General features: G+C 43.6%; 1 protein-coding gene across 1 annotated transcript in view; it reads right to left on the bottom strand.

The window, feature by feature from the left end:
* Window positions 1-11,104, bottom strand: part of cacna1ha (calcium channel, voltage-dependent, T type, alpha 1H subunit a) — a 59,185-nt gene extending 48,081 nt beyond the window's left edge. The window contains exon 1 of the mRNA XM_068749669.1: window positions 10,641-11,104. Coding sequence (XP_068605770.1) covers window positions 10,641-11,104 — 464 coding nt within the window. The remainder of the gene's footprint in view (window positions 1-10,640) is intronic.
* Between the last annotated feature and the right edge of the window lie 1,747 nt (window positions 11,105-12,851).

The following is a 12,851-nucleotide window of genomic DNA, read 5'->3' as shown; positions in this document are numbered from 1 at the left end:
GGTGTTCCCTGGCTCCAGTTGTTGTTATAGACTCTGAGTGTCTGTCTCTTTGGTGTAAGGGCTTCTGTCACCTGGAGCAAAAGTAAATTTTCACTGTGTGAACTTTGTGAAAAGGTTTTGCTTGCAGTCTTACATTGATCTCTTATCGGCCGATGCCGATATGTGTCAAAATGCCGAATACCTGCGGATCCCTAGTTCTTTCTTTCTCTGATTGTGTGAAGAATAATAGTCCAATATCAAGTTAAGCTTTCTGAGCTGAGAGAAGATGCGGCCATCAGACACACGCATCACCATGTTGTCCCTACACACATCCCTACACAGACACACACACAGACATAGCGGAAGGACCAATGTCTCTTAATTACATCTGTTTTTATGATCAAATGCTGAATGGTTCTTCTCGCTGGGTTAATTGTAGGTTAAACGGACTAAACAGTGTAGTTGCAGAGCGGTTGACATTTTCAGTCTGGCTCTAAATGGCTGGAAAGAAACTTGGAACGCTTTACCCCAATTAACTGTCTGCAAGCTGCACACATTTAGAGATCCAGCATGTCCTCATCCCCGCTTCACACGGCTTTTACTTGGGATATGCACAGTAATTCATATCCTTTCATGTCTTCTCTTGAACAAAATGTTGCTCAAGTTCAAAAGCAATAGAGGAAGCCTAACGTTATTGACTTCCAGGAAGGAGGTGGATTGAAACAGCAGCAGGAAGAGAGGCCTTAAAACACATCACAGATAAAGGCAGGTCTTTGTGTGCACCTATATTTCCCCATCGGTGTCCTCCTGTGTTCATATAGCTGACGGTGCTCCACAGTTATATATCAGTGACCTTCAACCTGCACATATATCACAAGGCAAAGAGGTAGCAGTGCATAGAGAAGTGATTATACAACTAAAGGAGCTGTTCAATCCATAGAGACACACAGAGAGAGGAAGGGAAAAAAGTGTCATCCATTAATTATGAGCCAATTTAAGGGTTCCCTGAGTCTAACTTGGATTTTTCAGTTTAAAATAAGATTTAGAAATCACGGTTCCCTAAATTACATTTCCTCTCTGCACAACAGAAATGTTAGCAATTATATTAATTGACATTCTACAGTCAAACTGTGTTAATGCGATATGCAAATTGCTGCACATAGAAGAGGAGCACGACAAGCGCACAATCAGCTTATAGTCATTACTAAAATACAACATGAACACAAATACATGTTTCATCAGAATTAAAATTACACACAAACTATTAATCTGACCATCAGCGTTTCAACCAAACTGTTTTCTAATTTGGTTGAAAGTGAACATGATGAATGTTTAGGTTTATATTCATGGTGTGTATTATATGCTGTGATGTACGGCTCACCCACTCGCTCTTGCCAGACAAGTATAACTGCAGCATTATTGAGCCACTTCAGCTAAAATCAGCCTGTTAAAAACGCACTCGGACATCTGCACTTCAGCTGGGTCAGCTGCTTCATGACACCTTCTCATCATACAGGGATAATGCGCGTGTGTGTGTGTGTGTGTGTGTGTCCTCTATGACTTCAGACAAACATTGCCTTATATTTGAGTTGACGTTTGCTGCAGTTCATAGCAGTTATTTTTAAATCACGCTGACATGGAGAGGTCTAATTACTGGATTACGACACTTCCACTCCCACACCTCTGTCTTTTAAAGAAATGACTAACTAATGCTCAACATTAAAGATTCATACAGATGCAGACTGAGCCTTTCATCCATACTCTGTATTCCTTATATATAAATATTTATGCACATCTTTCAAAAACAAACAAACAAAAATGGAGCTGCATCACTAGAAATGGTGATCTACAGTTTAAGAAACAGAAAAATGTGAAAAAACCTCTCCATCCTCATATCCTATTGTCCCCTTCATGGCCACAGAGACCACAGCAAAATGCATTGCTAGCTCAGCATTTGCCACTAGATCTACTGAGACACTATCCTCAGCTTTGTCCCACTGCCACCAAATTAGTCACTGTCGAAGCCTTTGACACCTCACGATCCGTTTGTGGCTCGATTGCAGTGTCACTTCAAAGTGTCGGTAGTCCTGTTCCCACAGCCTGTTTGAAGTGGGACAGTTGTTCCACTCTGTAGTGTGGGGGGGGGGGGGTCATTTCACATTGAGCCAGTCACAGATACATCAACAGCTGAGAATCTACGTCTGTATAGAGCGGGACAGCAGCTACTATTAAACTAGACATTTAAATAACATTTTAATGTATTGAAAAATATGTATTTTTGACAATGTAGCATGTGTCCCTATTTCAACAGTATATCTGTGTCAGTATGTGAGACTAGCTTACAATAAAGTTAAATGAAATAAACACAGTGGCACATAGATGCTACGTCTCTGCTACATCCTCGATCGGACATGAAGTAACTTCAGAAAAAAGCTGCAACTCAGTGTTGAGCATGGGATGCTAGGTCAGCCTGTCTTTTCTTCCCGCTCCCTCCATCCTTCTCTATTTATTATTGAAGGGAGGCAGGTGCTGCATCGCTCCTCCATTGCCTAAAACAGATACTCTTCCAAAATGAGTCAGAGTTCAGCGCTGGCCGTTTAAAACCAACGGCTCCTCCGTCATGCAATGCACGTCCATTACGTTACAAATGAGACTCACGCGCATGTTGTAATGCACCCCGTCTTTAATTGACCCCTCACTTCCCCCCTCCCCCGTTGTTCTGTCACACACCATGCACACTCATCCCAGAAAATAATCATAAATAATATAGTTATTGACTCAGCACCCAAACATGGACACTCTCACACACACACATCAAGGATCGACAACCCCCTCACCAAAGCTTCAATGTGCAGCAGTGCTATCTTGTTGCCTAGTAACCAGGTAGAGTTTCTAGTAAGAGCCCATTCGATGAGAGAATCCAACTGTCCTAGACTTCTCCCTCTGCTTCGCTCGCCCTCACACACACTGAAACTGAATCACACATTTGTGCCATCTCAAATTGCATTCATTATGCACGCTTCTTCACAATCACATCCGACACGTCCATAAAACCAGGTTATAGTATTTTTCACATAACACTTATCTGCACACCTATACTCTCTCTCTCTCTCTCCCATGCATATAGGCCAATGTTGAAGACAAAGCAGAGACACATGCTGCAGAGCAGAGAGAGGAAGAAGCTGCAGTTTTCAGGTCTCCAAGGGGGTTGCAGTTAACTATCAGGCTCCGCCCATTATATACTACTGCTGTAAAGGCATTTCAACACACAGAAAGACACAAAGATGGCCGCCCATCAAGCATGGAAACAGGCAGGAAAATCTGCTTACTGTTATGCATATAATTAAATTTACTGCTTGAATTAAGCAGTATAGGAAATTGACAAAATGTGCAAATATTAACCTTTGCAATGCCAAACAAATTAATTTAATTTCTTCATGAGCGCTGTTCAATATTCCCCTTTTTTTTGCATTCAAGTATATTCCGTTTATGTGCAGCTGAGACGTGGAGAAGTGGAGGCCTGCACTGCAGCAAAGGTACAAACATGCTAAAACACTGAATTATATGTTTCCATCTCTCTTACTCACACAAAGACACACACACTGCCATGTTGTCTGCATTGCCATGACAACCTAGTGCTAGAAGCTGATGGGATTCCCAGAGCTTTCATGTATTCAACCATATCTGTGTTACTCTTTCACTCCCTCTCTCACACACACACACACACATACACACATACGCATGAACGTGCCTCCTGACACATGTCCCACCGCACTTCTTAACAAGCACGATCCTTCACAAGCCGGTTTGATCATTAAGAGTCTTCATGCTGGACCAGATCTGCATCCGTCGGTGTCCGTTTGCTGGAGAAGATGTAGCCTTTAATTTCAGGAGATTATTTTTATGGCATTTGAAACCAGTGAAACAAGGTCAGCTGTTACCAATGGCGTGCCACCATCTCTCTTTCTGTGTGTGTTTCTGTCATTCCAGCCATCTTTCAGAGTGCAATGCGATCAGCAGCAATGTGAGGGCATCTGTGTTATTCATGTGGAGCTCGACTGTGGGGAAACGAACAGCAGGAAAAGGCAATGCCGCACAATCGGATAGACTCCCACATCAACAGCAGGAACGGCTCATTAGGAACGACGGCGTAGCTGCTGAACACCAAACGCAACATAACCTAAAAACACATCTGAATACTAAACACCCTGTCAAAGAGAAGACGCCAACAAGAGGCCAACGGTGACAATCCATCGATGATACGTCACTCAAAGCCAAATGCCAAGACATTGATGGGAAACCCAAGAGCAAAATAATGTCTGCAAGTCTTCATAATGTCAAAAAGCATCAAAAATAGAGTCCAATGTATTTGTCATACTGCAGCACACTGAAGCCCCTCCCCATTAGATAGACAAATAAATATACAAGTGCTTTGGTGTGTTTGCACTCAGGAATCACGCAAGTTTCAGCAGCAAGATAAGACAAAAGATTGAGAGGAGAAAGGAAGCGGAAGCGAGCACGAGTTATTCGCTGCAGGGTTCTTTTTTTAAAAGAAAGAAAGGACTTGGGTGGGTGAGGAGCGCTTGGTTCAGAGTAGTTGAGTCTTACGGATGAGGAATCCACTGCATCTTTACTGCAGCAGTCAACAACTGGGAAGTAAAGACAATTACAATTGCAGCAGAGGTGAAAAGGGCAGATGGGCACAGATATGAGTGTCCGTCCATCAGACTAGATCACCACCATGAAGTCAATGCAATAAGCAGAATAGTTAGGTTTTACATAACAGATTTCTGTCCTGTCCCGTTTGTCTTGTGTGGCTCTCTTCTTCTATCTTTCCTCTGTGTGATCTCCCTCTTTATCCTCCTCTCCTTGTTCCTGTCTCAACTTCAAACTGTCACCGTTTTCCAGCACTGCTCTTCTGCCTGCTGTCCTCTTTTGTTGACCTTCCCTGCTTCCTATCCTTTGTCTTGTCCTCCACCTCCATCGGTCCTCATCACTCCTCTCTTCACACCTGCATGTCACCTGGTCTCACACACTCATTTTGGCGCCGTCGCTGCGAGCGTCACGCGAGTTTGGCTTTTTGGGAAAAATGCATAAAATCTTCTGTAATGATGAGTGACAGAGCAGCTTTTGGGTGGTGGGCTGATCTGTGGAAACTCTTGTACGTCATTGTCAACATGATGCGTAACCATGGCAACAGCTGCCGAAAAGCCACCCCACAGGAGAGGAGGGCCAATCAGTACAGCACTGCCCCTATAGGGACCTTTACTGACAAGTCCTGAAATGAAAAGATCTGCTCTGACAGATCCGAGATGCTTCATGCATCTTCTCTATCGCCATTAAGGAAGTCCTTAGCGACTGATTTATCTGTTCAGTCTTTAGTCTAATAGCATACGCTCCTCAAATAGATGCTGATAAATGGATTAATATACTGTGAACTCGCTAACTACCCACTCCAGGTTCGCCTGACGCCTTCTTCTCCTCCATTAGAGAAAAAACTTGTTTTAGATTCAAGCATTAACTGATCATACCCTGTTTGTTTGGTCATACATTGGTTTGCCTGATCATCAATTTCACCATAATTTACATGCAGAGGAATCTTATACACAAATCTAAGTCTGCTGGTTGCAGATGTTTGTTTGCCTCAGTGCCAGATTGCACACACAGATTGCTACAAACCCCTGTGTGTACAGTCAGTGCATGTGTATGAAGTATTCCCCGATGAATTAAGGAGAACGCTGAAATGATGCTTGAATTGTGACATAAAATGAATAAGGAATCCTCCCCTTTATCTGGATCCACATTAAAACCTTAACGGGTAAACGGACTGCACTTACATAGAGCTCTCTACACCTTCGCGGTGCCCAAAGCTCTTTACAATTAAGCCTCACATTCACCCACTCATTCACACTCCAGTGGGCGACTGGTTCAGTGTCTTTCCCTCACTTCCTAAATACTCATTAGTACACGTATCCTTGAGTATATAAAAACACTTGCATACACACAAACACTGCATTTACACACATGAAAATTGTGTGTTCCACAACTCCAGTTCCAGATTATTTTGTGAAGCAGCCTTTTGTTTCTCTCATTTAATTACCTTTTGGCAGAGACGGCTGCTCTGATCTATTTTACATGAGAATAATTATTGTTTTATCCCCAGTGAGTCTGGGGATAAAACAAAGATCCCGCTGTACTGGAGTAATCCTACAACACACCCAACTTAACACGCCGTGGACACATGGATCTACCCAAATACAAACCACATGCATGGACTAACTGACAAACTGGTTTGCAAGCACACAGGAAAATAAATATATATTTTTGTAACCATCAAGGCAGATTGAATGTGTTTTAATTTCTACTTCTGTGCTTCCTAAAATGTTTTCAGAATGTTGTATAAAGATTTCTACAAAGAAAAATGATTATGATGTGAACCGAATGAACAAAATTAGGCTTTGTTCTGACTTTTTACAGTGTTAAAGCTGCATTGTGTGTGTGTGTTTTTTTTTTTTTTTTTTGCAGCTATATGTAAGTGTGTGTGCTGCAGGGCAACAACAGAGCACGCAGCACATTGGTTGACACCATATAGGGTAGTAGCATGCAGTGCTATGTCACTGACTGCGGTATTACACAAGCAGATAGTTGAAATCCAAGAGGGAGCGCCTGTGAATGATTTGTTACCTTCAGTAGCAGATTTATGCTTTGCTGTTTTGCCGTCATGTTTCATAAACTGCTATATTTGTGCACCTGATGTCTTGCAATCAAGTAATAAAGTGACAGGTTTTATCCTCCATTATAAAATGCAACAGATTTACATTGGCTACACAAATATTCACAAAGATACACACACACTGTGGCCGGGTGTGCCAGGCCTCCATCCGTCAGAGAGGCAGGATCCCTCTCTGTCTGCAGCGACAAACACCTCTTGACCTCCAATCTGGTGTTATTATGAGCACTAGCCAAATAAAATGAGTCACCAAACACACAGACGCCCTGCTCAATATAAATACAGCGAGATGAACGCTTTATCTGGGAGTGATGCACAGAAGCCTGCCTGTGCTGTGTGCTTATACGACCATGCGCACACAGACACACATTTCAGGAGGCCTGTCTGAGTGGCAGCAGGAGGAGGACAGCCTGCTGACACCAAGGCCGGCTCTCTCTCTCTCTCTCTCTGAAAAAGATTTAAAGATTTAGGGGTCATTTTGTATCAATGCTGTTTGTTGTCCAGGATGGCACTGGGGGGGGGTCAGTGTGGCCATCTTTCAAAGCCAACACGTAAAGCTATACATTTTAAAGGGACAGTTAGCACCAAAATCTAATCAATCCGTACACCCATACTTCTTTTATTTCATTTATATTATTTTGATGAGAGTTGAATATTTTTTTTGAGCTATAGCTGCCATGAAGTTATTCGTCCACAGACATTGTTATGCAGCAACAATTTCCTATACTATACTACGATATCTTCCAATCCAATACTGAAAAATCCCACCAGAAATGTTTATAGTTTATGGAATATCTTCAAATTGCATCTTGTTAAATCAATACCTCAAAACACAGCGAGAAAAGTCGAATTGAATGGACTGGAATAAAAAAATTTAAGCGGTTAAGTTTATTATTTCAGACCAACAGGTCGACATCAGGTTTTGTTGACATCCAAGTACAAAAAAATGGGCATTTGAGCTTAGATGACTGAAACAAACAAGGAACGCAGATATCTCAGCGTGGACCAACAAACACTCAGATATCTCAGCGTGGACCTACAAACACTCAGATATCTCAGCGTGGACCTACAAACACACAGACCCACAAAAGCTGCCTTACTGGAAAGCTCGCCTTTCATACTTAGGTGGCCTCTGACCTTTTAAATCTTAAAAGGCCAAACCAATAAAAAAAAAAACATGATCATTTCATTGCATTGTAGACAAAGCAAGAGCAAAGCAGCAAATCAAACAAATAAGCTCAATAGATCGTTGCAGCCTGTGCAGACATTTTCTAGGACATATAAGACATTTACCTCCAAGAGCGGAAAGTTTGCTCACGAATTGTTGAGAGCAAAACAAACGTTATGAAGAAGAAATGCTGCTTTTATTATCACATGTTTCTATTGTACTCAAATAGATGACTGTGGAATCTCTGGTTTATTCGAGATGAATAAAAGGTATGGCTGGGGTTACAGAAATGAAAACAGGCAGGAAGCCATTTCTTTATCTCACCGTTGCCTTTGTGCACTCGACAGGCAGAGCGTCTCTGCTGTGAATAATATCTACATATCCCACCGTGGACCACCAAGTCTGCAGTACTTACAAAGGCCCTGCACGCATGCCCACACACTCCTATTCACTGGAGGAATGATACACAGCAAACCATCTACAGAGATCGTCTCTGGTGACACAACCTGGCGGCAGTCTCAAGCAAGCAGTTGGGTGTGCAATGCCAAGCATGTGAAAGTGTGTGCCTTATTCATTAGCCAGGCTATCTTGGGACAAGCCGTCCTTGCACTCGCCAAGCAAACTTTCGCTGTCATCACCCATCTTTAGGATGAAAATGCCACCGAGACAAATGCTGAAAAGATCCCAGGAGTATCCTCCATTGCAGTACTACGGTACAGATATAACGACGCAACATCTCCCACATGCTAGAGCGTAGAACCGTATGCATCTATAGATGTATGGAAATATGGGTTTAACAGGAAAATATCTACTCTGGGACCATTCCCTAAAATAAAACAGAACCCGTGTAAGCAAGTTCAGAAAGGCCATTCAAGTAATGCTTTGTCTAATCGTCTAACATCTAAAAACAGCCTCTGGAAAAAAAAGAAAAAGAAAAGCGACTTGGCCAGAATCGCTGTCATTTAATGCTGCGCTCCATTCAAACAGCCAACACAGATGTGCAGTTGTATGCTTTCCAAAGGGCCTGCACAGGTCTGCCAATCCAATCCCATTTAAATTCCTTCCTGTCTAACTGTGACGCAACTGCTCATTCTGGAATGGCAGCCACCACGCAGAACATTTTAATTCAACCAAGTGCCTCTGTAGTGTCGGAGACTTACATGCCTTCCCTTCCCATGGCTGGCTTCTTTATTACCTACACCGCAGTGCAGATGTAACGGGGGCGATATTTTACCCAGTGGGGAATCTCCTTCTGAGAATATACTCCACGGAGGCAGACTGGCAGAGATCGCTTTTACCGCCCAAGGACAAGATGGAGAAGATGATTGGTTGATGTGTCGCTTTGCATCCAGGTACACCAGTTTCAAGAAGGTGGCTGCAGCCACTTGGCCTTTCACTGAAGGGCGTCGAAGCAAACGCCTCCTCATCGGCCCGCTTCTCAACGTTTTAACGCATCTTTGCTCAGTTCTCAATTGACTCCTTTTGCATGTGTAGGAACTTCCATGACTAGAGAGGGATCTTTTCTGATTACATCAGCAAGGTTGCCTTGAGTTAGAGATAATTCAATCCAGTGCCTGGATTATGAAAAATAGATCAATAAGTACCATATTACAGATATATAGATATCTGTGTATATAGGGAATGATATGCTGAAGTTAACTGCAGTACTGAGATGCCCAGGGAGGTGATTCAGAATGTCTGATTTACACAGCACTTAAATCATTATTTAAACCAGATGACATTATTTCAACTCCTAATTGCTGCCGACTTGTAATATTTTGTTCTATCCATCAGTCTGCAGTTTCAGGCCGCCCAGGTTTATGGTCAACTTTAGGCACGATGGCTGCTAAATCCATTCGCCTCATCCAGCTCAATTACTGTGTATCCAGGAATGAAACAGCTTTGAATGGCCAGTTAGCAAAGTGTGTGGAAAATCGTTCAATGTGTTTGCTGCTGAAGAGAGCCAATGCAAAAGAGGCTTTCTCCCAGAATGGGGAAAAAAAACCGTTTGTATACTGTATTATTCTGGTTGGCTCCAAGATGGGAAATGAGAAAGATCCTGATGTCAAAGGACTATCCCATGTCAGATATGACATTTTAGCATTGGTGGAAATGACTAAAAGGTGATAAAATGTTTTGAAGTCTGGCCACCAGGACCACAGAGAATCGCTGAGCTGGCTTAATGAATTTGTTTCAAGCTACTGAGATACAGACATGTGGTGCAGCGATAAAGGAGCGTTTTTAACCTGATGCCCGTCGGCCGCTCGCCCTGTTGGTGTGGCGAGAGTTGACGTATCTGTTCGTTTGCTGGCAGTGAAAGTTGGACCATCCGTGATGTGTACACATTCGGTATAGAAATCACCCAATCCTGTTCCCGCATAGACAGAGCTCTCACCTTGCATTCATTTAGCTGAACAATGATTAAATGATTGCATCTTTAAAAATGGGTTAATGCCAGTTGTCGGATAAATTGCCACGTTGTCACGTTTGCCCCGTGTGGAGCCAGCCAGTGGGTGCTTCCTCAGTCCCACACAAACTGTTGCATCTTCCAGACTAGCAGAAAGCTCTTATGAAGCTACAACAGTTTGACACCATCATGCTTTGAGATGTGTTTTGGACTTTAAAGTACATGAACGGCATGCTTTTTTGATCAAGCAACGAATGTAGGTTGCCGACACTTATGCACACAGGAGTGAGGAGGACTTGTTTGGTCTTACCCGGCATCGTCGGACTGAGCTACGGCTCCGCAATATGAAAGGATATGGGTTACAGACGATCCGAAGACACCAGTTGCGAGGTTTTGTTGTTTGTTTTAAGCAGAAGAATGCCACAGGGGCGAGGGCTGGGTATGGCTGCTGCTGCTCCTCCTCCTCCTCCTCTGAAATGCAGTCTGGATCACGAATTGGGGCCATGATTCGAACTCCCAGAGTTGGTCCAACGTGCACTTCCAGCTCCGGTTCTTCATCTTCATGCGCTTGAACTTCACTATTCCATTCTTCTTCTTCTGCTTCTTCACCCCGATCGTCACTGTCCCTCCTCTGCCTCTCCATCTCATCCTCACCTTCGCCCTCAATATGGCCTCCAGCAGGTTCAACATCATGACCCGGGGCATCCTTCCTGGAGAATGTTGGCAAAGCAAGTCTCACCTCCTCGTGCACCTCCTCCGGCTCCTGCCCCTCTGGACACTCTGTGTACTGAAAGCACGCTCTCCCCTCGCCATCAGTCATGATAGAGCATCAGGCAGAGCCACTCTGACGGGAGGCCAGGGAGAGAGAGAAAGAGAGAGGTTAGAGAGAGGTGGAAAGTGGGAGGAGTGGAATATGGAGCACGGTGTTGAGGGGAAGAACAGTCACTGCATGGAAGAAAGGGAAGATTCTGAGAGAGACGGAGTAACGGGAGACAAATCAGATCCAATCCCTAAACTGTCAAAGTAATCGCTTCCAGTGTGTCTTGACACAGATTTTCAATATTTGTTTGCTAACCTGGCAGTGCTATATTATAGGTATAAACATGCATGTATTTCACACCGTCGTTTGTCTGTCCAAACACCGTCCTTTTCTGCAATAACAATCAAATCTCAAACATCAAACAAATGCAGTGTGGATTTGACATAAGAGATGTTTCTATATTACATTTGAGCACCACAGCGGGGGTATTGTCTGTGCTGTCAGTGACTTCATTTAGTAAGAAACAGAAATATACCCATTACAAATTGGTAATAATCTGTGTAAATAATACAGTAATATACATTATGGAAATACTGGAAAAAAAGATTTTTGGGACTCTGTCTCCTGGCTCTTCCTGTTGCTATGTGATTGAACAGATGGACTGCTCTGTCTCTGGTCTACTAGAGATTTTTAGCCCACGCCACGCAATGGTGGGCAGGGAATGCGCAAAAAGAAAAAAAAAGAAAAAAGAAAAAACACACTAATCCTTATTATAAGTTGAACAGCGCCGAGATCAAACTGGAGTCATTATCATAATGAATCAAACGGACTTTCCAGCTCTAATTGAAACCACACATTTTGATGTGCTTCTTTGTCCGTCGTTTGCAGCTATATGAGAAAAGCGCATCTCCTCTTGATGCATGTTCCACGTTCTACTTGCTTGATAATGAGGAGGAAATAGTTACACATGCTCCAATCGTGATAGCTATTGACATTTACATACATTTCAAATGGAATCGAGGGAAATAAACCCCGCCTGGAGGATTGGAGCGCCCGCCACCTGTGTTTCTGTTCTGTCTCCGTTACAAGTGGACTCGATAAATATCAAAACATGACAGGCAAACCCCCCCAAAAAAACTTTATCCTTACAAATTACCTTATCGAGACGGAATCGGAAGTTCCCATAAGCATGATCCGTGACTTTCCGTGTTTGGAGCGCACCCAGCTTTCCTTTCTTCCTCTCTTCTCCGCGAGCCTCCCCCACCTTTTGTTCTTCACAGGTAATCCGACAGCCGTCCAAAAAAATCACTGCAAGCAATGAAAGAGACACTTCAGGAGGTCTTCATCGGCGCATTTGGTTTAAACGGCATCATCATCTGTCCACATCCAGCCGTTCATCCTTGCTCGTGTCGGTTACGCAGCGTGGAGCGCAGAGGCGCGCTGGAGGGCTGGACCGCGTCCGTGTCTGTCGCTGAGCGTGTGGCTTCGTGGATGACTTGACACGCAGAAACTTGTTTCCGAACCCTCTGGAACCTGACATGTGACTTGATTGCCGGTTATAAGGACCTGGCGTGCAGTGGGAGACACGCACGTGCACGCGTACCAGTCATCCACAGGAGACCCAAACTGGGCGCGCACGCCCCACGAAGCCAGCGTCACCGCTGCATGTCAGTAGATAATGGAAATGGTAACAACCATATATCTTGGGATTGTTTCTGTAGTTGCTGTTTTGTGTTGGAAGAAAAGGAGCCGGGCCTCAGCATCGTTTACGCATCGACGTTCTCTTCTTATGTTTGGCATATTTGTC

The sequence above is a fragment of the Brachionichthys hirsutus genome, chromosome 16 (assembly GCF_040956055.1).
Source record: "Brachionichthys hirsutus isolate HB-005 chromosome 16, CSIRO-AGI_Bhir_v1, whole genome shotgun sequence".
Classification (NCBI taxonomy): domain Eukaryota; kingdom Metazoa; phylum Chordata; class Actinopteri; order Lophiiformes; family Brachionichthyidae; genus Brachionichthys; species Brachionichthys hirsutus.
Note: the sequence above shows the minus strand (reverse complement) of the source record. Positions and strands in the feature narration are given on the sequence as shown.